The 25,370-nt window shown below is 38.2% G+C and overlaps 2 protein-coding genes and 1 long non-coding RNA gene across 16 annotated transcripts in view; 1 reads left to right on the plus strand and 2 right to left on the minus strand.

Annotated features, from left to right (window-relative positions):
* The window catches only part of Eag (potassium voltage-gated channel protein ether a go-go), a 174,668-nt gene that overhangs the window by 135,585 nt on the left and 13,713 nt on the right, over positions 1–25,370 (plus strand). For 4 of the 7 annotated variants that reach the window (XM_076311058.1, XM_076311056.1, XM_076311060.1 and 1 more), the window contains exons 4-11: positions 4,499–4,599; positions 6,688–6,820; positions 16,921–17,189; positions 19,964–20,263; positions 21,007–21,275; positions 23,050–23,315; positions 24,552–24,837; positions 24,984–25,347. In XM_076311058.1, the coding sequence (XP_076167173.1) occupies positions 4,499–4,599; positions 6,688–6,820; positions 16,921–17,189; positions 19,964–20,263; positions 21,007–21,275; positions 23,050–23,315; positions 24,552–24,837; positions 24,984–25,347 (1,988 nt within the window). Of the gene's footprint in view, positions 1–4,498; positions 4,600–6,687; positions 6,821–9,215; positions 9,313–16,920; positions 17,190–19,963; positions 20,264–21,006; positions 21,276–23,049; positions 23,316–24,551; positions 24,838–24,983; positions 25,348–25,370 lie in introns of those variants that run through there. The other 3 variants (XM_076311059.1, XM_076311062.1, XM_076311063.1) reach the window with 2 other exon arrangements.
* On the minus strand, positions 14,352–16,813 carry LOC143146620 (uncharacterized). 2 transcript variants are annotated; one of them, XR_012992030.1, is made up of 3 exons: positions 15,954–16,813; positions 15,663–15,852; positions 14,352–15,322 (listed from the first exon to the last, which is right to left on the minus strand). It is a non-coding gene; the product is annotated as an uncharacterized LOC143146620 (long non-coding RNA). The 2 variants fall into 2 exon arrangements; XR_012992031.1 differs by having other exon boundaries at positions 15,663–16,813.
* LOC143146613 (uncharacterized) lies at positions 17,754–23,556 on the minus strand. 7 transcript variants are annotated; one of them, XM_076311069.1, is made up of 4 exons: positions 21,025–23,556; positions 19,255–20,766; positions 18,855–19,035; positions 17,754–18,788 (listed from the first exon to the last, which is right to left on the minus strand). In XM_076311069.1, exons 2-4 carry the CDS (start codon positions 19,274–19,276, stop codon positions 18,749–18,751), a joined length of 243 nt encoding a protein of 80 aa, XP_076167184.1. In that variant the 5' UTR covers positions 19,277–20,766; positions 21,025–23,556; the 3' UTR covers positions 17,754–18,748. The 7 variants fall into 7 exon arrangements, 1 of the variants encoding a protein (XP_076167184.1); XR_012992016.1 differs by having other exon boundaries at positions 17,754–20,766; positions 21,025–21,726; positions 21,993–23,556; XR_012992015.1 differs by having other exon boundaries at positions 17,754–20,766; positions 21,025–21,791; positions 21,993–23,556.

Here is a 25,370-nt window from a genome sequence, read left to right on the forward strand (position 1 = left end):
GACTTATCAATAGTATCCTGGTGTTATACTCGAAATTATTATCGTATTAAAAAATAAAAATTATTAACAATCACAAATTTGATCCGTATTCAAATTACTTCTCAACTGAATTCATAGGTCAATTTTAGGTGGAATTTTTGTATTACGTTTACATTTACTGTATTATATCATTGAACTCTTTCTTATAACAAATTTTCCTTCCAAACATTTTTTTTTTGTTGCAAAAACTTTCAACATACTTTCATTCAAAAGCTACTTCTCTTTTAAAATGTCTTCTCCAGAAGCTACTTTTCTTTTAAAACGTCTTCTTCAAAAACTACTTTTCTTTTAATAGTAGTTTCTTTTAATTATTTTTTTTTCAAAATTTATTTTTGCACTATTATTTTCTTTTCAAACACTACTCTTTTCGAAGAACGTCATTTTCAACACTACTTACGAGCCATTGTTCCCAAAACCATTTTCATATTAAAACATATTTTTCCAAAATTACTGTTCTCTTTGGAACTGTAACACTTCTTCAAATTTTGTTTTTTAGAAACTATTTTCTTCAAACACTTGTTAAAAAACTTGTGGTAACTAAAAGGGAAGAAATATACTTGTAAAAGACAAATCTACAATATTTATTCCAATGATTTGCAATACATATATATATTATGTATATAAACTATCCTACTTTTCAGATTATCAAAATCTTATATCGACCATTCGATAAAAAATATTTACGTGGAATGCATAAGCAATTATTGTGGCATGTTAAATATTTATTATGAAAATGTTCAAGGTCCATAATCGGAAGTTTAATCGCGATTTCGTGCCATGTTAATTCGCTCGATATCAACGTCAGGATCTTTGTTCCACTCTATGGAAGTCTCTCGAGTATAGTAATACCGGAAGTCCATTTTCCTCGGAAAGAAAAATCGAAGACGCTTCAAAGGAACGCGATTCTTTCACTGGTCGTTATCACGCGCTGAAAAACGGGGAGAAAAGTATCGCCTTTAATTAAGGACGTCTCCTTAAAAAGTGCTGCTCAAAGCTGAGTTCAAACAGGAACTCAGGGACCTCTCGCGATCCACGGAGAACTCTGTGTGTTCGTGAAATGTATTCATTTTATAAAATTCTGATATTTCACTTTACTTAGATATCTAACACACACTTTTACTTGTCCAAACAGTGATGAATCATTTCTACGTAATTTTGTTAACGTTCGCGAATTTTCTTTTTTTACTCTCAATGTACAATTTCTACTATACACATCATCTCTAAACTCATAGATCACTTAACTGTTACATAGGTACTTAACTGTTATATTTAACTTAGCTAAACATCAGTTTTTTTTAAATTAACTAAGTTATATTTAACTTACCTGTTATATTTATCGAAAAGTCTACTGAAAATTCAAAACTGAAAACTTACTTTCCAAAATAAATGAAACGTTTAACAATAAACTTACCTTCTCCGGAAATAATGTAATTTCTCGAAAAAAAAATCAAAAACAAGAAATTTAGTTGCGGACCGATGTGACTGGGCGAGAATTGTCGATTTTCTCGAAGATAACCACGGTGACTTGTCGTTTAAGCAGCCCGCGTGTATTTTCATCGTTTAAAATATTCCAATGCGTGAATAAACCGATAAACAAATAAACGGATACACGAATAAATGTATTATCAACGACACGAAATTATTATATACATTTAATCGTATATTTCGCAGTCCCTGGAAGAAACGCGATTAGCTTTTCGTTTTTCAATATCGTCCGTGAGAGGAGGAGGGTTGAAGGGGGTGTGGTGGGGGGGTGTGGAGGCGGGGCGTGAGTCTCACTCGGCAGAAAAATATTAATATCTTTTCGTCCCGTATTGCGCGCAAAGCGAGCCGCGCTTTATAAAAGACCGTTTTATTATTAAACGTCACGGCTGCAGATGTTCTGTCACGCGGAAGAAGAAATAAACAGAAGGAAACCGTGGAACGCAGCCAACCGCAAACCTACGACACATAAAGCGGCATCGGTGTTTTGATAAACAAATGGAAAAACACGAGCGGTCCGGTTTCAATAATGAAGAAACAGCTGGAGTGAGAGAGAGAGAGAGAGAGAGAGAGAGAGAGAGAGAGAGGAGGTACATTTCTCTCGCGTTGGGCAAATACATTTTTACACAGTATTCAGTACAATCCTTCAAGTGTGCATTATACGGGGTATCTCATTCTGATATTAACTCATTGAGTATCGAAGTAGACTTTTTTTCGCGAGATAAACGTTTGTTCTCTCTATGTTTTATCCGAGCACACATTACTTAACAAAAGTAAATTACCTTTTATTGAAAAATTAAAGAAACGTTAAATTTCTTTTTCTGACGAGACGAAGAGTAATTTAAACTTTTTTTATTTAACGTTACTGTCTGCTTTGTAAATATGGCACCGGACGGTTATGCTAACATAATTTTAAAACGTTTATCTTTGGATAAAGTATACCGAAATATTTTTTTTAATCAATGTTCTTCGACTCGAACAAACGTCTACTGAAAAATACGTATATTTCTCGTTGTATTCTCGTGAAAGTGTCGTCAATGGATTGGTGAGACTCTTCCAATGAAAATGAGCCCAAACACGGTTGTATTCGGTCTATTTTTAACTGTTCGTTGTTTGACTACTGTCCGACCGTGAGAAGAACGCTAACGAGTGTTTACATCCCCACTCTAGCCTACAGGCTATTAGTTCCCTTGCCGTCATGCGCAATGGCTATTGGCCATTGTGGATTTTCAGTACCGTCCTCACTGTATCTATTGGTAGATAGATACTCTATCTAAAAAAAAAATTTTTCCCAAAATAAAAAATTATATACAATTAGCAGGCTTCCTTTCCATTTTTCTAGCAGTATGTTAACGATAATGGCCAATTTAACGAATATAATTACCCTGGAATTTTAACATCCTTTTGCAAGACGTTAGAATCCTATATAGTATACGCAATTACAAAATTAAAAAATAGTAATTATCCGGTGAACTGCACATCTGCCTCCGTCTATTGTAATTTTGCACTACATTTGAATCGAGACTGCAATCTTTTTTTTTATTTATTTATTTATTTATTTATTTATCTTTAAAGATCGTTCGTACTCGAGGATCGTGTTAATAATAAGATTAAAACACCACTGTTATTTCCTCGACGTGACTAAAGCACACGAGTAATTCACCGAGTTATCTTTTGTATTTACAAAAGCAATAGAGAAAACAACTTTTCAAATTCAGCGAATCCGAACGGTGTAATCGATAAATCACTGAAAACGTCCGACAAAAATCAACGAATAACACGATTCGGTCTTTGAAAACTTCCGACGATCGTCGACGACAGCGGGTCGCGAAAGAAAAACGAGGACAGTAGTCGGAGATCGAGTTTCGATTCAAGGCCTCGACGGAGAACTTCGACGACGAATTTCCCCACCGGTTCCATTCGTTTGTACGCGGCGCGAATAAAGGAATAAAGCTCGTTAATACGCTACGTGTGCCGTGCACGAGCAAATGGGCGGGGAAACACGACCGAGCGAGAGAACTCGAGTGGCTGAAATCTCCTCGAGGAATGGAAATAGAAGGGAAAACCGGGCCAATGGAAGAGTATTATTATTATCAATATTTATTAAAATTTAAGCTTCCCGATATATTTGGTTGTTCGGAAAGTCATTTCGTTTTCCAAAATGGAAAATATATAATTTAATAAAATGTTTATACACTCTAAAAAAATCGTGTTTCGTTTTCACAAAAAAAAAAAAAAAAAAAATCCAGGAGGCAGAATATTACTATCGTGGCTATTTGTTAATGCTCGTGAATGCAATTAATAACGGAATGACAATTTGCGAGGGATCTTCCGAGTTTTGAGTCGTCTTAGAAAAATAAATAAATTAGTAACCCAACGAAAAATTATAAGTATACATTATAAAAATGGGAACGAAAAACAAAATGTATTGTATTTCAACCTTAATTTTATAATTAATAATATTGATATCTTCATCGCGTATTAATTGTTTAAAGAAAGAGAAAATAATTTATACGTTCACGGTACAAAGTCATGGTACGACTACGTATTGTTGTTAAGCTAATCTCGAAAACAGTGCAGTAAGAACGGAGTGAAATATAATAATATATGTAACGGGGAAAAAAGAAAATATAAATATATTGCAAAATAAATATCTAATAGTACAGGTGATTAACGGTGTAAATGTTTTAAAACGAAATATACAACACATGTAATAGGAACTGTACAATGGAACTTTTTTCTGAGAGGTCTTGCGCGGCCAAAATATTTGGCGCTCACCTGGAAGGGAAAATCCAAGCCTCGACAGAGACCATTGGTAAAATAGAATTGAGAAAAACTTAACTTCCGGAACTGATTTACCGAATCCATTAAATTGAATTAAAATCAATAACTATTTATTATTTATTCAATTAGTGATATGTTTAAACAATAAAATAAACAATCATTTAATAAATCGTTTATATTTTTCTGTTCACAGCTGACAGCAGTTTTCTCCTGGCGAACGCTCAGATCGTCGACTTCCCTATTGTCTATTGCAACGAAAGCTTTTGCAATATCTCTGGCTATAATCGTGCCGAGGTAATCCCTTCTTCTCCACAATCGTTGCTTTTCTGAACCCCCATTTCGTCCGCGCGTACATTGCTTTCAATTCTCTTTCCTCGAACGTTTCGCAAGCCGATTTGCTCGAGCGATTTTCATTTTCGAAAATTCAAACGTGTCGCCAATTTTCAACGCTCTCTTAACCATTGGAAATCTCATCGAGTGCATGAATACAGGTGTACATTGAAAATTATTCGATCAGTTATTTTTATGCTATTCGAGTACTAATCTAAATTCCCACAATTGTGAACGACTTGTTTAATTAAACATCTGAAAACTTAACGAAAATTGAAAAAATTGTTAAATGTGATAAAAATTCTTGACGAATCGTGTAAATATTCCATAAAGATCTGTAAGATCTGTGTAAATATTCCATCGAGTCGTAGATGGCGCTACAGTAGCCAGTTGGATTTTTTTTTCATAATTATTTAACAGGATACATTAACGCCATCTATAACAAAATTTTTTATTTAGGTCTTGTTATAGCTTATCAAAAACAAAAATTTCTATATGTTCGACATTTTTTTCTATCTCCATTAGTTTTTAAGATTTTTAACTAGAAAGGTAATCAACAACTTTAAGGGTAGTTTTCACCACTCGGACATCAATATCAGCCGATGGAAAAAATACAGGTCGAATATTTTTCAGCATGTCAAGTTTCATCAAAATCGTCGATTGTCACTCAGGTGACCTAATGGATTTTCAAAATTGATTTTCTCGAGAACCAAGCATCGCGAACAAAATTTTATTTCATATTTTCACATAGAATTATCCATTCGCTCTCCACATTTTTTTGGTACTTCATTTTTCGGGACACCGTGTATAAATTAAAAAAAATTATTGTGCGCCCTGTATAATAACGAATTTTAACACCATTGAAATTCGAATGCGAATGAAAACGCAAACGCGTTGATCTTCAAGAACGCCCTCGAAATGCTTATAAACGAAACACAATTTGGATTTTTGTAAAACTTTTTTTGTCATTAGTCCACGAAATAATTAATTTTATGTGACGATAATTACGTTGGTGATCCGATTACCGTGAAGCATCCGCATAAATGTAATCGGTTTAATGTAAATTGTACATTACACATACATGTGCGCGCGCGCACACACCTTTACGTCGCACCGATTTTGTTTCAGTTCCGTATTAACTGCACACGCGAACGTTTAATGAACAACCGCGGAAAAACACGAAGCAGAACCATCGAGAGTTCCGCGATAGCAACGATTCCGTACAATTACCACTTTTCCAATCACCCTTCTCGTGTAATTAAATCGATCCATTAAGTCGAATTTACGTAAATCACGAGGCGATCATGTGACCACTGTGACACGAAAATCGCCGATTCCTGATAATCGAAATTTTATAGAAATGTTATGGTTCATAAAAGGGAACGTCGTAATCCGAACGAGAGTGTGCTTTAATAAAGGAAAAATGGAACTAAGATTAAGAAAGAACCAAGACCTTAAGAAAAATTTTCCATCATTGTATTTCCCTCTCTGAATCGAAAAATGTTTTTGTTACAATTATTTGTTAAATTTGTAAGTTTGAAAAAAAAGAAACCGATTTTTTCATGCCTTAGACAGTAGTTTGAAGTCTCAAGAATAAAATATGAAAGATTGTTAAAAGAATCTATTTTTAGAAGTAGGAAGAGCGTAACTGATTCTTAATTGTTTAGAAATTTTTCACATTTACTGCAACATTTATTAGGGAATTACATAGCCATGTTTTTTAAATTTTAATTACTTCGGTATTAAGTATATATATATATTTTTTTTTTAAGTTACCCTTTTTTTGATCGTTCATATTATTGTAAATTAAATGACAAAAAATTATATCAACCAAATGTTTACTTTCGCGTTGATTTATAACATACGCGTTGTATATAGCTAACATACGCGTCGTACAGTGCTGCCCTCTTAAACGGGACATTTAATCGCGTCGGTTTCTTGCTCGTTTCGCGAACGAAAAACTATCATCGATCAACGGTACTGTCGGCCACGGTAACCGAGCACCGTGTCAGCAAACGACCCAAAGGGTAATATTTGCTGATTTGTCGCCAGGTTATGCAAAAGTCCTGCCGCTGCGGATTCATGTACGGGGAGTTGACTGACAAAGAGACGATCGCCAGGATCGGGGAATGCCTCGAGGGCCAGATTCACGATCAATTCGAGATCCTGCTGTACAAGAAGAACAGTAAGTACCGCGTCCCGATAGCATCGAGGCATGGGAGACGCTTGAATGTGGTGTTCGTGGCTTCTTTCGTGGTCAGAATCGACGATTTCGAATCCTTGTCCCCGTTCCGACCCCTCGTTCTACGATTTCTTGGGCGAATCGTGGAAAATTTATAGTCGTGAGAAAATGGTGTATTGTCACGGACTAATCGGCCATAAAGTATTCCAAACGACGAAACGTCATGGCGGAATAAAAAATGATTTTTTCTTACGATTATCAATTCGCGATCACCGCAAAATTCTTCGTTTCGAAAAAACAACATTTCATAATCGTCACAATTTTAATAAAATTATCAACGGTTAGTAGAGTTTAATATGTCTTTGAATCGTTTTTTTTCCCCGATAGAACTATTCGAAAGCAAAAAGCATTCTATGCAATTATAGTTTAAACAAATGGGAGGCTTTCTTTTTCTTATTATAAAAAGCCCTGTAGGGCTCAAAAAATATTTTCTCACAGTATCTGATGCTTCTTGACCGATCTGGCCTTTATCGTGTTCTTAAATATGATGTATCGTATTGAGGTTAAGTTTAAAGCAGTCATCGGTCACCACGCGTCTTTACGCGATTATGTAATTTCTCTCGTATGTCACAGAGAAAGAATATCAGAACATGACAAAGATAGAAATAATTTGTAATTGGAAAGTTAAATTACCTCTCGAATGTAGAATTTTTTGGAAAAGTGTCTTAATACTTTTTATAGAATATAAGAAATTGTGTCGAATAATCTACTAAAGAATATACTGAATATGCAATTGGTTTAACTATACTTTATAGTCTTTTTGAATAATGATTAAAAAATTCTTTAGCCTTATAAACTAGTTACAATCAAGTTTGTAACTAATAATAATAATCAATATTATTGACACTTTAAAGCAGTCAGTATTTTGTTCTGTCCCAAATCTGTTACTTGAATACATTAATAAGATTTATCCGGAAGATCCCGTCTTAAATGTGACGCGACTAATCTCTTAAAACGCCTACTATATAAGATTTGGAATTAAATTTAACGACGAGAGAGAAATCTTATTGGTAGCCATCTAGTGGCAAAAATAGTAAAATAAGGGAACGATTGTTAAAATTTTATTCCAGATAAATTAATGAAATAAACTGTACTAAATCTTAATCTAACCGGATTAAAGTTTACTAGAGTTTGTTTCTTTAACTTTTCTTAATTTCAGATAACAACATTCCAATCTTAGAATAAAAATTTGTCACCAAATAGTTATCATTATATTCAATTTGAATTCCTCTACTATCGAAAACGTTTGAAACGATTAATTGTGCCATTTGCAACACTTATCACGAACCACTTTGTGTGCAAGAAAACAACTCTAACCTTGAATTTGCAATGATAAAAGATATTAAGGCTACTTCAACGGGGGCGAGAAGTGTATCGACAAACGCCGTGAGCGTGACTAGAAATCGTCGATTCTTGACGAACGACTCTGACAGAATGCCCCGAGGCGCGAGATGATGTATCATTGTGCATGCTCGACGCTGGTCGACCAGCGAAACGAAACTGTTTGCATTCATCCGCGCCGATACACACGTTCGGCTTCGAGTTTCGTGTTCCACGTGTTCGTTGGTGTCGCCTGATCTCGCCTCGTGTGTCAGTAACAGCGTCAAAGAACTGTTTTATAGCGTGCGTTCATTTCATTCGTGCGACGTGTTCCCTCTTTCGATAAACGCGTCACCATTCACGAGTCATACTTCTCTCGTTTCATCGACGCAATTGTGTTTCAGCGTTCTTCCGTACCTTTTTTTTCCCTTATTTTTTTTTTTCTCTTCACCATTCAGAATCGTACGCGCACGTTTTATCGCGCGAAAAAAGGGCGACGAGAGTAAAATCTCAGCCCTCATGGTCACGTTCACGTTTGCAACTGTCGCACGACACCCGAACGAACTCGGTTAACGGACGTGTTCGTTCGTCGGGTATTTACGGTCGAGCTCGGCTCGCCTGACTCTTTAAGGCTATTCTCACAGTGGATGCGTGTCCTACGAATTGATTCGCACGAATCGTAGACCGCGGATGGTCGAGCGTCGTGTAAGCATGCTCCTGTTGCGTGACAGGGTCTGTTTACATGCAATTTTATTCCCTCATGGAACTTACAATAGGCAGATTTATTCACCAGTAAACGTGCATATAATTGTGACCTGCGAACCGATGCGTGATGTGAGGAAATAATCTAATATCTGCAGTTCAAATTGTTCGTGTATTCACATGCGCGTTCGTGCGAAGCACAGTTTGTACGAATGCGCATTCGCAATGGGGGTTAGCCTAAAAGACTTGTCAACCAGCAATACCGACCACGGTCTATCGGTAAACGAATGCACGGGTCCAGCCAACTGTAATGTCCCTCGAAACGACCATCTCAAGTGCCCTATTAGACGACAAGGATCGTTGCAGCCGAGCCCAATAATGAATGATCGTTCTGTTTAAAGGTGCCCCACGAGGTATGTCTAGCACAGGTTCGCAAAAGAGTGCTCGAAAGACCCACCAGTAAGTCACCCTCGAATCTAACTATACAAACACAATAATAATTTATAATTCTATATACATATATATTTACATATATATATATACATTCGTGTACAGAGTGACCCATCGGAAAAGATACACCTAATTATCTCCTTTATTTTCGACGATAAGAGAAAACGTTTTAGACATAACTTTAGTGATTGCATAACGTTTGTACGGTGCAACGAAAATTTTTTCTCAACGGTTTCATAGTCACTGATATTCTTTTTCATATAAAAATGCATATTTCTTTCCATGGCATCTTCTAGAATATATCAATATGTATTCGAGAGTACATTGAGTGTGATTTTAAGCCAATTTAAAATTTAAAATCAAACCTGTTTTGCTCGAGTCTTTAGGTTTCAGTGGTGACAAAAATTAAATTCGTGAAAGTATTTACAAACTCGTATTACCAATATACCATAGATGCGAAGTTTGTTAATCATTGAATTCATAAAGTGATATAGCAATCCCTGTTGCTATGTCATTATATCTTTAGAGAATATTATAAATAGATTGATGAGGTTATCTTGATAAAAATGAGTCCAAACATGACATCATTTAGATCATTTTTAACTATAAGAAATTTAGAGATTTGCAAAAGTGTATTTGAAGTTAGGTTTAAATGCAGCCCTTGACTGTATACGATATTGTACCAATTTTTTATTTATGCATAAAAATTCTATAATAATAATAGCAATCATTTTCGGTTTTAACCATTTTTTTGGAATTCAAAATCATCATAAGGTTATACGGCGACTACTTTAACATCTGCTACGAGATCTTGGAGAGATTTATGCTTTTATATGAAAAAATATCGGTAACCATACAAATTCTAAAAAAAAAGGGTGACTTTGGAAAAATATATTCTGTTTCCCTGTATTTACTCTTTGAGAGCATTAAAATTATATGTGAAATATTTTTTGAATCGTCGATGACAAATGAAATAATTGGATGTACTGTTTCTAGTGGGACACTCTGTATATTAAGATCTTTAATGCGTATGTACATTGAAGATATATTGTATACGATTATTATACACCCATCTTTAGACTGAACAAGAGACGACAAACATACAAGGATCGTCGAACGATCCCTGGACCAAGGGGCGGCCATTTTGAGAGGACACTGTTCAACCTCCCGCCTTCTCTTGATTTCAGTTAATTTGCCCCCTTTCTATCCTACTAAGTACTAAAAGCACAAGTATTCCACACGTAAACGCGTATAAATTTTGCAGATAATTATCCCTTTTTTCCAGCTTGGCGAACATTCGTGGCCAATGATCGGTCTCCCGATGATTTCGCTTGCGTACGATTTATTTTCTAACCTAAAAATAGTGTGTTTATTTATGGAAGGTGATCACCTTTCTTGGACCAATTTCGCTGTTTAATATAGATAAAAAAGTTCATCATTATTTTTCAATCCGAGGCTTCGATATTGAAACTGATACAAACAGTTAAAGAGTTTATGCGTATGAATGTGCATCGATGCGCGTGTATGCAAGGTCACGAGTGCAGCTGAGTAAGATAGTAGTACAGTAGTACCCGGTTACATGAAACAACAGGAAACCATTTCCGTCTTGTCAAATATTTTGACACTATTCTTATCGTAAAACTTTTGTTGCAAGCATCCGAAAGCAAATGTTTATATTAGGTTTTCATTTTTACATTTTTTAAAGCCAGTAATTTTCGTTTTGATGTGACAAAATCGAGGCCATCGTTTCACTTGAAGGCAGGGTATCTTTTCGCTATAACTGAGCCTAAACACAATTTCCTCGAAATAATTTTTGATTATATGTTTTTCGAATCATTTTTGGAATTTCATATAATTAAAAATAGTTCGAATAAGGTCGTGTTTGGACTCATTTTCATCGGAAAAAAACTCATCAATTTGATAATTACACTTGCGATAATATGCATCAATAGATAAATCATTTCACGCGTAACTTTTTCATACGTTTACTGATCGATGATCGCAAGAGTAATCTCAAAATTTAGATTATTTACTCGGTTATGATTATTATTTGGTGTCTCGTGTTTTCTAAAAACAATTTTAGATTAATAAATTAATAAATTAATTTTCAATGATAATTAATTTTACTACTGCATCGTATATTGATATTTTCTATATCTTTCAAGGATATCGTTACCCCGAGCAAATATTTATCATTTTAATTGTGTTTCTCTATTTCTCTATTCCGGTGACATAATTTTGCCAAAATTTTCGACCGATCAAATTCGAAAACTTAAGGGCAAAAATGAACCCAAATCGAGTCCCGTGTCGCGGCGAAATCATCGTAGACGAAACGAAAACTTGCTCAGAATTATGGCTTGACGCGCGAAATATCAACCGACTTGCGTCACGTGACGCTCGAGACGATGTTCGCTGGGTTGGATACGCAAGTTGCAAAGACTGTGTTGTTCGTGTGTTTCGTCTTAATTGAAACGTTGACGAGGATGTCGTAAATTAACCAGTGACTCCGCGGAGAAACAGAGAGTCGACGTTGACAGAGTAATCACGAGTCTCTTTGCCGATTAGAAACACTCGTAAATAGTTTATACATACGTATGCGTACGGTGTCCGTAGGCGACTCAGCTTTGCGTCCAGGGATAACCTTGTGGACGCCTGTGCCTCGCGTTCCTTTAGAAAATCCCTCCCCCCACTCCGTCGCTACCCACACTGCCCTCCTCCCCCACTTTGTCGCTACCTACACCGTCGCTACCCATTCCGTCACTACCCCCCACCACCACTCTATGCAGAGTTTGTAATCGAGCCTCGAGCGCGACTCAGCCCCGATATGTTCAAAGTAAATTCGTTCGATTGTCGAGAACGAAAGAAAACGCGCAGATACCGCGAATCAAAGACATAACGAAAATGAAGAAACGTAGAGACTGAAGAGAACCAATGAGGGACGTAGAAAACGAGAACGCCGATGATTATGGGGCAGAAAGGACGATGGAAATTTATAAAAGTGTACCCGAAGGACATTTATCATTGGACGCCCTTGCCTTCGTAAAGGCACACATTGACACACGATTCGATCCCGGAGGATAATAAATTATGGTGGTCCTTTCGTTCCATAACGTATATATATCGTTTTGGACGACACAACTGTAACTGTACAGGGTGACCATTTAAATGGGAATGGTTGCTTATGGACATGTAAAATATTGTTCGAGGCAAAACTAAGAAATCTTTTGTTTTATAATAAGTTTACTGTGTAATAATGAATAATTGATTGATGACATTCCCATTTAAATGGGGCACCCTGTATGTATTTTATTTTTAGTCAACCAGGGGAATATTTATTAGAGATATTTTAAAATAGTCCCGATCGTGAGAAATTGCTCGATTCGCTCCGTGGGTACTTTATTTTTGTCTTTTTTTTTATATATGACATATGAATTTACAAAGGGTAATTCTTGGCGAAGTGATCGATGTAGTTATCCACGGAATTTGAGGATGCGTGGGAAGATTATTGATACGTGAAAACCGTTATAAAACGTGTAAAATTGTAAACAATTTTAACATCGATTCGTTTTACACATATGACCTTGAAAAAATACAAATTTCCTTAACACTATTGAATCGACAATATTTTCTCGATATCCAGTAAAAAATCACAAAAATAAGATTACAAAGTCTGCATGTCCTTGAACAATCTAATTATTCCTGCCTTACTTCTAATTAGCTCCAACTAGCGATCAGTATCGCCAAACGAATTCGAGTAGCTCGTAAACGAAGAAAATGAACCGAACGAGGGCGACAAAACGCGTCACGACTGTGAATGTACTTCAACTGGATTCAATGACCTTTAAGAATCGTAAAATAACATTTCTTTTACCTTTTGCATAAAAGTTGGTAAACTTCCATACAATATTTATACGTGCAGTAAACATTTTCCAAGTGACAATACCAATACTTGACTGTATAAATCCATCGTAATTCGATTTTTAAATAACAAGCATGGCGTACATACGTATATGTTCCAGTGATATTAAGATCGGTGCCAACTGTATTAGCCGCTCAAGGTCATTGGGAGCTACATCCCACTACAGTGATTCCTGGTTTCAAACAATTTTAAAACCAGATTTGAGCGATGGAATCGTAGAAATGGAATTTCATCCAGTAATAAAAATACTTTCACATTCGTATCTTTACAAATATATATGTTAATACATTGGTAAGGATTTCTCAATGAAAATGAGTTCAAACACAACATTATTCAGTCTGTTTTCAATTACAGCAATTCCTCGTTAAAAGTCCATATTTTTACCTCGATAAAAGTTTCGGTATCATCCATTATCGTTATTTATATTTATTCCGATTAATTTGTCTCAAGTATGGGTACTTGGGGAGTAACCTCGAGCGACCAAAATATTTGGCGCTGACCTGTCGCTGTTCGACGCTGTTTCTCTCACCCTCGACGGTTCATCGCTCTCGTCAATGCTTACCTCGCGTTGTAGCCATGTGGTTAATGCACCAAACCCAACGACGCTCGCATTCGAATTGCGAAAGGTCGCTTAATTAAGCGACATTGACGAGCACTGAAGAAGTAACGACAAAAATTGTCGTCAAACGCTCGTCGACGGCTTCCGACCGATGTTTCGGGGTGAGAACTTTTGGGTTGGGATGTCGAGGACTTTTTGGGAGCTGTTGGTTTTATGGGAGATCCATCGCACTATATAAAATATTTTGTAAGATACAATACCTTGGCATAATGAAGAAATACTTGTCGATGTTTGGTCGAAAAGTTATTACAATACAACAAGTTATATAAGTGAATGTTAATATATTATTTTAATTTATTAACAGTAAATTAAATTTTATTTAATAACAAAAATATGTAGCAAAAATATTCCAATATTTATAAAATGTTAAGATGAAAAATGTTGGATCAAAGGACAATTGAAAGCCATCGTTACGGTAAAACAATTAACTGTTACGATGTTTAATTATAAACCATGACCAACAATTGACTTTTTTAATTGCGAAAATCAATTGCAATTAATAACAAAAAAATTATTTATAGACAACAGACACAATTTATTCAAAAATTGCAATTAAAAAAATAGAAATTTGATAATTCATTTACCATTGAAATTAATTACAATTAAAATTCAAGTATTTAAATATTCAATTGATCTACAGGTTGATTAAAAATATAATTGATCAGTGTTCAATACTAGGCAGAAGCCTTTGCGTAGACAGTGCTGCCATTGAAGTGTGAAGCATCGAGTGTGTTTCTACATAACACACGAATGTTTGAAGTTGAAATCAATTTATTGGCAAACCAAAGCTTACGGCGATAATTGTTCGGCAATTTGCTCGCTAGGGCTAAGTACGTCAGAGGTTTTAATTGTAGAGCCATTTGGTACGATTCACCAACATCTCCCAACAATCCACAACATCTGCGTCTACTTGAAAACTCAACCACCATGACACACTCTACACTCGTACCTTTACAACATACTACTATTTTAAACACTCTTTACCACGTTAAGGTATTTTACTCTATATTTCCTCAATAACCTGTAAGGATCACTACAAAACAAACAGAAACCAGCATTTCTAAAAATTAAATAGCCCCCAATTATGTGGCACTGCGACGAACAACTGATATTAATTAATGCATTGTCGTCTTTTACTATCGAAAACACCTTGGGACTGTAAAAATCAATCTTCCAATAAAATAGGCACGAAACATTAGTAATTAACTTTCTTTTTATCAAACTCTCTGCATCCAATTATTTTACATTTTACTTGTACATTGGGCCACTAACCTTTTCATACTATCATGGATGAACGAAAGCCGGCTGTAAAGAAGCGGCCATTACCAAGCGTGTGATGCGCAGAAGACTATTCACCATTGACGCTGCGTGGTGCAGGTCGCGTACCATTCCACGTTTAGAATCGGTAACGATTACACCAAGATCTTATTGGATACTGCATCCGTCAGTTTTTAAAAAGAAAAATACATTGCAGTATGAAACATTACATAAGGATACAACAATGAAAAAACATGTAATGATATAGAAACTAGGAATATTGAAACTATTTAATAAAATAATAACTTAAATACTACAGGAAAATGCGACGATGTCATTTTTATTTTTACGGTTATTAACTATTTTACTAAGTGTTCCGAAGTACTGGAGTTAATTTACATTATTAACACATATTCTCGACTACTTGACAATTTATTACTTTTCGACATTATTCAATATAAAACGAATCTTTCTTTTTGTAATCCTATTACTACAACACATTTGTAACGTTACAGTACCTACACACTTTAGTTGAACTTTCTTATTTAAAAATGACGGATCTACCGTAAACTAAAGTCATGGTGTGTCGATTGCTCCTCGTTACCCAGTTCGCAGCGCACGCGTCAGCAAGCAACTGATCTTCCGCGCATTTACCTTGCGCATCACGTGTAGTAGGGGGTCGCCTCTCCGCTGGCAGCTTTCGTACGTCTGTGCAGTATGGACAAATTTTTAGCGGCTCGGTATACCCCATTTCGACAGCTGTCAATGTTCTAACTCTCGCATAGATCAAGATCCAACCGTCCACATACTATAGTCCCTGATTGAGCACAGCTTGATGTACCGCAGAATGACAGATTTTAAACATCGATATTCACTTTGCTATCAAACCCATCCAAAAGCGATGACGGACGAAAGTCCTTGCTCTGTCCTTTGTACTCAACACACACGATATTCATTTGCATGGTGGCATGAGTTTACCGGTGAAAGACGAGTTGTTTTCAGGAGCATGGCTTTCTATTGCGCACCCAGCTTCGCTCGATTGTACTTTTGTTAGCTCTTTGGCCACTATATCAGTATTGTTGGTCAGACTTGGGCAAATTATATTTCAAACGAAAATAAGAAACAACTATTTGAAGTAACATTTCAATATTTTATTTCTGAATTTCGTTACTTTACAAAATAAGAAATAACTATTTGATCCAACATTTCAGTACTTCATTTCCGAATTTCATTATTTTACAAATATCGTTTGATTCGTTTCGGACGTGTTTCGTGATTTCGTTACATCGAATAAAGAATAATTATTTTCGAATTTATTTCACGAAATAAAATAACACAATCGATTGAGGTAACACGATATTTGAAATATTATTTCAAATTGCGTTATTTCATATCTGCCTAAGTCTGTAGTTGGATTGATCGCCATGCTTGTAAGCCGTATGTACTGTGCGTTACTTGTTGACGTGTTAGCAACAGCTTTCGAGACTGTAGCATGATAGATAGCGGATAAGGATAGTGTGTGCCTTGCAGGAAGGACTTCAGTGTTGCTCAATGTTTCGTCGATGATAACAATCGACGAGAAGAGTCAAAGATGAACGATCAATCGCAAGACTTTCCTGCAACGGAAATCGATTTTAAGCGCATTTGCATAGGGGACGAGAACGGCTAATTAGATTAATGATTCATTATAAAAATAGCCAATCCATAGATTAGCAGTTGAAACGATCATTGTTGCTCGCATCGAGTGACACGTATCTCGTTTCGCTTGATGCACAGAAACACCACTATGGCTGCTTCTACAAATAGCACCGATAAAAAACGAACGGGACCTGGTGGTCCTGTTCCTCTTGACCTTCCGGGACATCACCGCCCTGAAGCAGCCAATCGAGGCGGACGACAGCAAGGGCGGCCTCTTCAAATTCGCGAAGCTCGCCAGATCGGTGACCAGGTCCAGGTCTGTTCTCGTCTCGTCGTTCAGCTCCCACCTGCCCGCCGTCAAAGATTCCACGATACCGACTACCGGGAAGCAGTCACACTTAGCTCACGTAAGTCCTCCACCGAACAACATTAACACTTTCGATTATACGAACGTGTATGTCTAATATAGTAGACTCTCGTATAACGCGGTAAATGTGTACCGTGTTGTAGAAATTCGCGTTATAGAAAATCGTGATGTCCTTGGAAATAACTTTTCTTGTAAACCTAATTTACAAAATACTTTCATATTACGTATATTTACTTTTTTTTTATAAACCTAATTTACCAAATACTTTTACATTACGTATATTTACTCTTTTTCTTTATAAACCTAATTTGCAAAATACTTTCATATTACGTATATTTACTTTTTTTTTTTATAAAGCTAATTGACAAAACACTTTTACATTATGTATACGTATTATTTTTTACATATCTAATTTGCAAAACAGTTTTATATTATGTATAAAACACTGATGAAACACAAGAAACCAGTAACGATGAAGAAAACAATCTAATGTTTAACTAAAGCAGATTTAATTCTTAAATCAGGTAATCCCTGTGTTTTATTATTTGGCGCGCTGTACGGAGAATCGCGTTATATGTGAGTCAACCGTAATTGGAACGCATGCGCGCTATGGGCGTGTGTACACGTTTACCGAATTGAGCACTACGAGCGCTATGGGCGTGTTTACACGTTTATCGAATTGGGCACTATGAGCGCTGTGGGCGTATTTACACAGAGTAGAGTATTCAGCGCCGAGGCGCGCCACAAACTGTAGAATATTCCGCGTGTATGCGAGACACTCGTCAAAAGGTTAAAGAGAGAGATACCTCCCAGAAGGTTAATTTTTGGAACTTTTATAATAAAAATTGATCGAATCAATTGTAATTTATTTTCTTTTTGTTCTTTATTGATTATAATATACGATATAGTTTTTGAGGTAGTGGGAGCATAAAGTTGTGATGTTTCGTCGTGTATATTCATTGGAAACGTTTATGTGGAATTTTTGTATCAAATTCGACAAGAAGGAAGATCTTAATAGTAACCATCTAGGGCTCTAATTATTTATTTTAAACTCTACTTGGCACGATACTATTTTACATAGTATTTAATGAATTCGGAAAGAAAAATTAGACGTTCATTTTAAAAGACTAAATGTGACCTTCGCATATCGATAAAAAAATTAAATAACAAAATTGATTACAAGCACTGTATATAGTAAACACTACTGTATATGTTAATGTTGAAAGAGAGAGACAATATGAACAAATTTTACTCGTGCCATTTTTTATAAAAACAGTTAGATATTTGCGGTTAATATCGTATAATTTGTTTATACTCATCGGTTTGTACATTATAAGTGCAGTTTCGTTCGAAAAGCATTCGTCTAGCTTGTGACCTCGTGTAAACATAAAAAAACGAGGTCCACGGTAGGAGTCCAGAAATGTTTACCTTAATCCTGGGAATACATCTCTTCGACCCCGGCACCATTTGTTCTTGATCGAAAGAGATTCAAGCACTTCGTGTTGTAGGTCGATTTATTACGGACCAGGTGCACCCATTTATATTCGAACTAGTGTAGATTTAAGAACCATGTAGGTTTTGTTCGAATTTGGCCGAGATTTATACGAAAACTTTCGTAGAAGACTTACATTTGCACGTTCTGAAAATTACTGAATTATTGTCATTGTTCAGTACTTGTATCTAACCTGTAACAAGTATTAAACACCTAATTCGGTAATCTGTACTTCGTCTAAACAAGAACTCGAGGTAAACAAAACCACGCAATCTCGATAGAATCTCATTGGTGTGCTGCTTAGTTACGTTACCCCGGTAAACACTGTACCGTAGGTCCGACGTATAAGTAGTCTGGATCGGGTTGGGATACTGCCAGATAGACTGTGACGTCACTGGCGTTCGGATCACGTGACGAGTAGAGAGTAGTGAAAGTGAAGTGGTGGGGAGGGCCTTAGCAACGAGGTGTTGACGCTCGTTTGGCGCGACGCAACGCAACGCAATTTTTCATGCAGGATTCGGATATACATGTGTATGGTAACGGAAATGAAAAAATAAAAGGAAAATAACTATATACATAAATCAATATCACATGTATTTCAATTTATTCTTACCTTCCTTGTATCTCCTTACCATGTTACTAAAACGTCAAGAAAAAGTCACGTTACGTTTGCATCGGTTGCTTAGGCGCCTCTACCGCCTGGAACCCGAACTAACTTGAAGTAACCCAAAGGCTGGTGACGTCACGATCTATTCGACAGCCTCCTAAAACTGGTCTAGACAGAAAAAAAAAACAATAAACGGTTAAACGATCATTTAACACTGGAACTGCTAAAGTTTGTAATTTTCTATACTTTTTGAATTTCTAAATTTTACTCTGATATATGAAAATTCTATTGTGCAGTCCGAACGTTAAGAACTTAAGAAGTGTTGAATTTTTAGCTCGTAGGTAGAATTTCAAAATTTTTTCATCCAATGCTACTGGGTTGTTCGGAAAGTCATTTCCTTTTCCAAAATGGAGAATATGTAATTTAATAAAATGTTTATACACTCTAGAAAAATTGTGTTTCATTTTCACCAAAAAAAAAAAAAAAAAAACGAAACGACTTTCCGAACAACCCAATAGATACCTGTGGTGATCTGTACTAATTCTATTGTATCTGTATATTTTACTCGGGGCTGTCTTTAGACTTCCGGTCCTATCGAACGACAACGATCGAGTGAAAGAAATTAAAATAAAAGAACGTTTTTGTCAAGAACAATGGGAGCGACACGCACACGCGATCGAAATCCCTAATTTTATATTTTTGTTCTCCTGTTTAGATGATGTCCTTAAGCGGCGACGTTATGCCGCAATACAGACAAGAGGCACCGAAGACTCCGCCGCACATTTTGTTACATTACTGCGCGTTCAAGGCGATCTGGGATTGGATCATTTTGTGTTTGACCTTTTACACAGCCATCATGGTACCCTATAACGTCGCGTTCAAAAACAAGACCAGCGAAGACGTCTCCCTATTGGTCGTCGACAGCATCGTCGATGTCATATTCTTCATAGACATTGTCCTCAACTTTCACACAACGTTCGTTGGTCCGGGCGGTGAGGTGGTGTCTGACCCAAAGGTAACTGCTGACAAGGTTCCAGTCGGGTATCCAATTGGCCCGTAGCTCCTAACCATAGAGATCCTCGTGGAACGTTATAGCTCGTAGTACTTGTGGTAGAAGATCCTCTTTTTTTTCGTGGGGAAAATCTTCCAAAGACTCCGCAAACCACTTGGAGTGGGGTTGAGGGTAGTGTGGAATCTCCCGCACCTGAAGATGCCGAGAGCCTACCCACTAAAAGCCCTCACAGTTACCATACTCGCACGATTTCGGGTAGGACACCGAGAACTCCAAACAGCGTAACATCCGAGGGTACGCCCCTCCCCCTGGGCGGAGCGATGTCCACGCGGCATCGCTTCTTCATAGGGAGGGGGGCGGTTACGGTGACTCATTCACCAGCGAGGCGTGGTGGGAAGATCCTGACCGCTCAAGGACACCAAACAGCTGCCCTCACCAAACCGTGACAAAGCAGAGGTAGGGAGAGTCGTTGTTGCCCCCGAGTGCCAATACCATGGACCAGACACCTACCGTAAGAGTTAAATACTATCCAGAGATCGTAAGTTACCAAGTCTCTATATAAAAGAAAATATTATGTCTGCTTTGCATAGGAGCAAAAAGGCAAGATGACGTAACGATGGCATTGATCGTTCATTGAGAGAATAATGACCTTGAGTGGTTAGGATCTCGGTCAGAAATTGTGCGAAATAGGAGCAAAGGTAGTACAGGACGTGCGAGAGTTAAAGAGCTTTGATCTCTGGTTTTAGGTAATCAGGATGAACTACCTAAAGTCGTGGTTCATCATCGATCTCCTCAGCTGCCTTCCGTACGATGTATTCAACGCGTTCGATCACGACGAGGACGGAATTGGCAGTCTGTTCTCTGCCCTGAAGGTTGTGCGTTTGCTCCGTCTGGGTCGCGTGGTTCGCAAACTAGACCGGTATCTGGAGTATGGAGCCGCGATGCTCATTCTTCTGCTCTGTTTCTACATGTTGGTTGCTCACTGGCTGGCCTGTATCTGGTACGTCATTTTAAGGTGATTTTACCCTGCCCACACACAAAAAGGTAACACAGCCTGCGGGAGGATTGACGGATAACCTCGACGTCATTACTTTTCCCGACGTAACGTCGCCATCACGTACAACACACAGATGCACGCACACGAAACGCCGTGCCGTTCGAGCCATCTGCGCGCACTCGTTCTGATCGGGGACGAAAAATTTTGACTTTACGTTTCTGTGCGATCACTCTATATCGAGGCGTTAAATCTTGCCCGTGCACCGAAGCCGCTGGCGGAGAAACGACCCCCTACCTAAGCACGTGCTGCGCAAGACAAATGCGCGGAAGGCTGTTCACCGTCGACCGTCACAGAGTACAGATCGTAGCAGCAGACGCGCGCGTTGCTTAGTGGATAATAAATAACTGACGCACCTTCCACTTTATGATATATCCATTATTTTTTAACAAAAGAAAATCAGCCTCAGGTGCTATTAATATATACGCAAATGTTTATATAAATCGAGAGATACGGTACAAAATAGTGACATAAAAACTAAAAAGATCAAAACGTTTTAATACTATGATAATTTAGAAACTACAAAAATAATATATTGATAGCTTTTTTTTATCAACAGACAGACGCGGTCATCAGTTTCGTTATCGAGATAGAATGTATCATTGGGTATGATAGAATAAAATACAAATGTTATCTTAACCTAAACTATGAAGGACACTCGATGAAATAGTTAATAACCTTAAAAATAATAGTATCGGTACATATTTTTGTCGTCTCTGAATTATCGTCTTATTAAAATGTTTCTAGCTCTCTAGTTTTCGCGTCATTATGTATTTCCTGATTCGTAAAACGATTTCTCAGACATCCTGACACAACGTTACACGCAGCGATATATCTATCCAACTAAAAACTAACGGATGCGGCGCAAAGTAAAATACAACGGTTAGCCGGTAAACGATCTCCTGCGCATCCAGCTTGCGCATTACGCGCTGGGGTGGGGATCGTTGAAAGACGGTAGCCTCTCCGCGAGGCGAACTCAACGATTCGGTGACTCCCCGATACGAACGAGAATGTTACAGCTTCTAGATTAGTAACGAAATTTGCATTACTTAGTAAAACAGCCGCGCGCAAGAATCGAAACGAAACTCGACCCGTGTCACACCGTTGACACCGGAAGAAACATTGCATCCGTGGCTGCTGTCTAGTATCTTTGAACACGCTTCTTAACTATTTTTGCTTCTCTCGTGCGAGACAGCACGAACTAGTGCTTGAAATTAAGACTATCTTCAAGGAGGAAGGAGTTCCCTCGAGGGGGAGAAGAAAAGAAAAGCGAACACCCACGACGACGCTAAAATTCCACTTGTACCTCGACAAAGACCCGTTTTTCTTTCGCCATTCCTCCCGGGAACGGGTAGACACAGAACGTAACAATATGAGGGCCAAGCCTTTGTAAGGGATGCTATAATATTTTAAGCTGGCAAACCTCTTCGTTTCCAAAGGAGCCGCGCTTCGAGTGTTTGAAACGACCGGGTACGGAAAGAGGCTCAAAGAGGTCCCCTGGCTCGTGAACGATAAACGAAGCGAATGCGCGGCACGGATGAAAACGAAGAGGCGATTGTTGCGATCCGAGACGCAGGGAATGCAGGAAAACGCTTGACGATTAGCAAATAGAGGGAGCATGCGACGTGCTTGTTTTCATGCAGTTTAGAACAATCGCCCTTCACTGTTTGAACTCGTGGCTGTGCGCGCCCCACGGTCGTTCCATCCACGTAAGAGGTATTTTGTTGCGTTGAAGGTACTCGATAGGAAAGTCGGACGCCGACAACGGAGTCCAGTATTCCTGGCTGTGGAAGCTGGCGAATGTCACCCAGTCACCGTACAGCTATCTGTGGACCAATACCAGCACTGCGCCGGAGCTTGTGGCTGGCCCATCGAGGAAGACCATGTACGTCACCGCGTTGTATTTCACGATGACCTGCATGACCTCAGTGGGCTTTGGAAACGTCGCCGCGGAGACAGACAGCGAAAAGATCTTCACCATTTGCATGATGATCGTCGCTGGTACGATCCTTTACGAGCCTATCTTGGTTGTTGAAATAATTGGCTGCTAGGAGTCACTTACGTTGCCCAATGTAGCTTGATAAACTTAGAAACGATCCCTGAGAGAATGATCGAAGTGTGCAAAGCGAGTGGGGAGGATGAGAGCGAACGGTGAGACGTAGAGTCGTGTAGCTGTTGGATGTCGTCCGATACTACTTGAAAAATGACTCTGAAAGGATGACAAGGAGTAGGCGTCGTTACCAGAGAGTAGGGACTTCAACGTCTTAGTTACGGACATTATCGAACAATAAAAACATTAACGTATCGCGAAGAGAAAAAAATGAGGTTGAAGATACAATCTCTTTGGTCAGATCATGGGACAGGAAACTAAACACCCGGTGCTATCCTGGAGTCCGGAAAGGATTGAGAAATGTCTATTGCATAGTGTAATCTTTTTGCAAATAGTTCGCTGAGAAAATTTTACCGAATCTGCCCATTTCTATTGAGGACATTTAGCGACTCTGGTGAATAATAATCAAGAAATAATCGTTTTGTAATTTTTGAAAAATAATAATGGAATAGAGCGTTAAAACCATGATGAATTAAGTTGTCTCACAGGTCTTTACGTGTATTGGTTAATCAATGTTTGTTGGCAATTTGACCGATAAAGGGTAGGCCTTTCATACCCCAATATCACCGTGTAGAGATTTGCTTTACTCTGTGAGTTGCAGTTTGTCAATTAGGGATTTATCGAACCAACGAAGTTGAGATTTTAAGCTTCGCGCTATCCATTGCGGATATATCGATAAATACATTTCGTTGGTTACCAAAGCAAGTGAGTAAGAAGTAATTGCAAAATTGATTCGTCTATATATAAGATGGTTTAACCATATTGCCTATGGTGAACTACTGTTCACTTGCTCTGCTAACCAGTGAAATATGTTTATTTACAATAGACACCATTTCGCGGAGCAAAAAGTTCACAGTAATGTATGGTAAAATATATGACAAGTCATAGGCGGTTCGGTTGATTAGATATACGAAAGCATCTAGAATTTTCGAGATACGATAAGTCACGTTGTAGACAGATACGAAATATCGTTCGACTATTCTCCGTCTCTCGTCCATCCCACATAGTCAAGTTAAGAGTGAGCGAGTGAATACGTTTCGCCCCGAATATGGTAGAATCCAAAAGATCAACAACTCTATCCGCAGAATGGAACCAAACGTATCAGGTTCGTTAATTCGTGTCCACAGCCCTGCTGTACGCTACAATCTTCGGTCACGTGACCACGATAATCCAACAAATGACATCCGCCACCGCCAAATATCACGACATGCTGAACAACGTGAGGGAGTTCATGAAGCTGCACGAGGTGCCGAAAGCCCTCAGCGAGCGTGTGATGGACTACGTTGTGAGTACCTGGGCGATGACCAAGGGCCTAGACACGGACAAAGTGCTCAACTACTGCCCCAAAGACATGAAAGCAGATATCTGTGTTCACCTAAACAGAAAGGTCTTCAACGAACACCCGGCGTTCAGGCAAGTTGTTGTCGTCGTCATCGTCGTTGAGATTCGAAGCACGAACGTTCCCTCCATCGAGAAAACAAATTTTATCACGGTGTCCTGGTTTCTTCGTCCACGTCCACGATCTAACGCTCCGGTAACTCTCTATTTGATCTCCACAGGTTGGCCTCCGACGGTTGCCTGCGCGCATTAGCAATGCATTTTACAATGTCGCACAGCGCACCCGGCGATTTACTTTATCACACCGGCGAATCGATCGATTCCCTGTGCTTCATCGTGACAGGAAGCCTCGAAGTTATACAAGACGACGAGGTGGTGGCGATCCTTGGTAAGGGTGACGTGTTCGGTGACAGTTTCTGGACGAACCCGTCTGTGGGCCAGAGCGCGGCAAATGTACGAGCTCTCACCTATTGCGACCTTCACACGATCAAGAGGGACAGGCTGCTCGAGGTCCTGGATTTTTATCAAGCTTTCGCCAACTCCTTCGCCAGGAACCTCATCTTAACGTACAACTTGAGCCATCGGGTAAGTGACGCACTTCTGAACTG

The sequence above is a fragment of the Ptiloglossa arizonensis genome, chromosome 5 (genome assembly GCF_051014685.1).
Source record: "Ptiloglossa arizonensis isolate GNS036 chromosome 5, iyPtiAriz1_principal, whole genome shotgun sequence".
Lineage (NCBI taxonomy): Eukaryota > Metazoa > Arthropoda > Insecta > Hymenoptera > Colletidae > Ptiloglossa > Ptiloglossa arizonensis.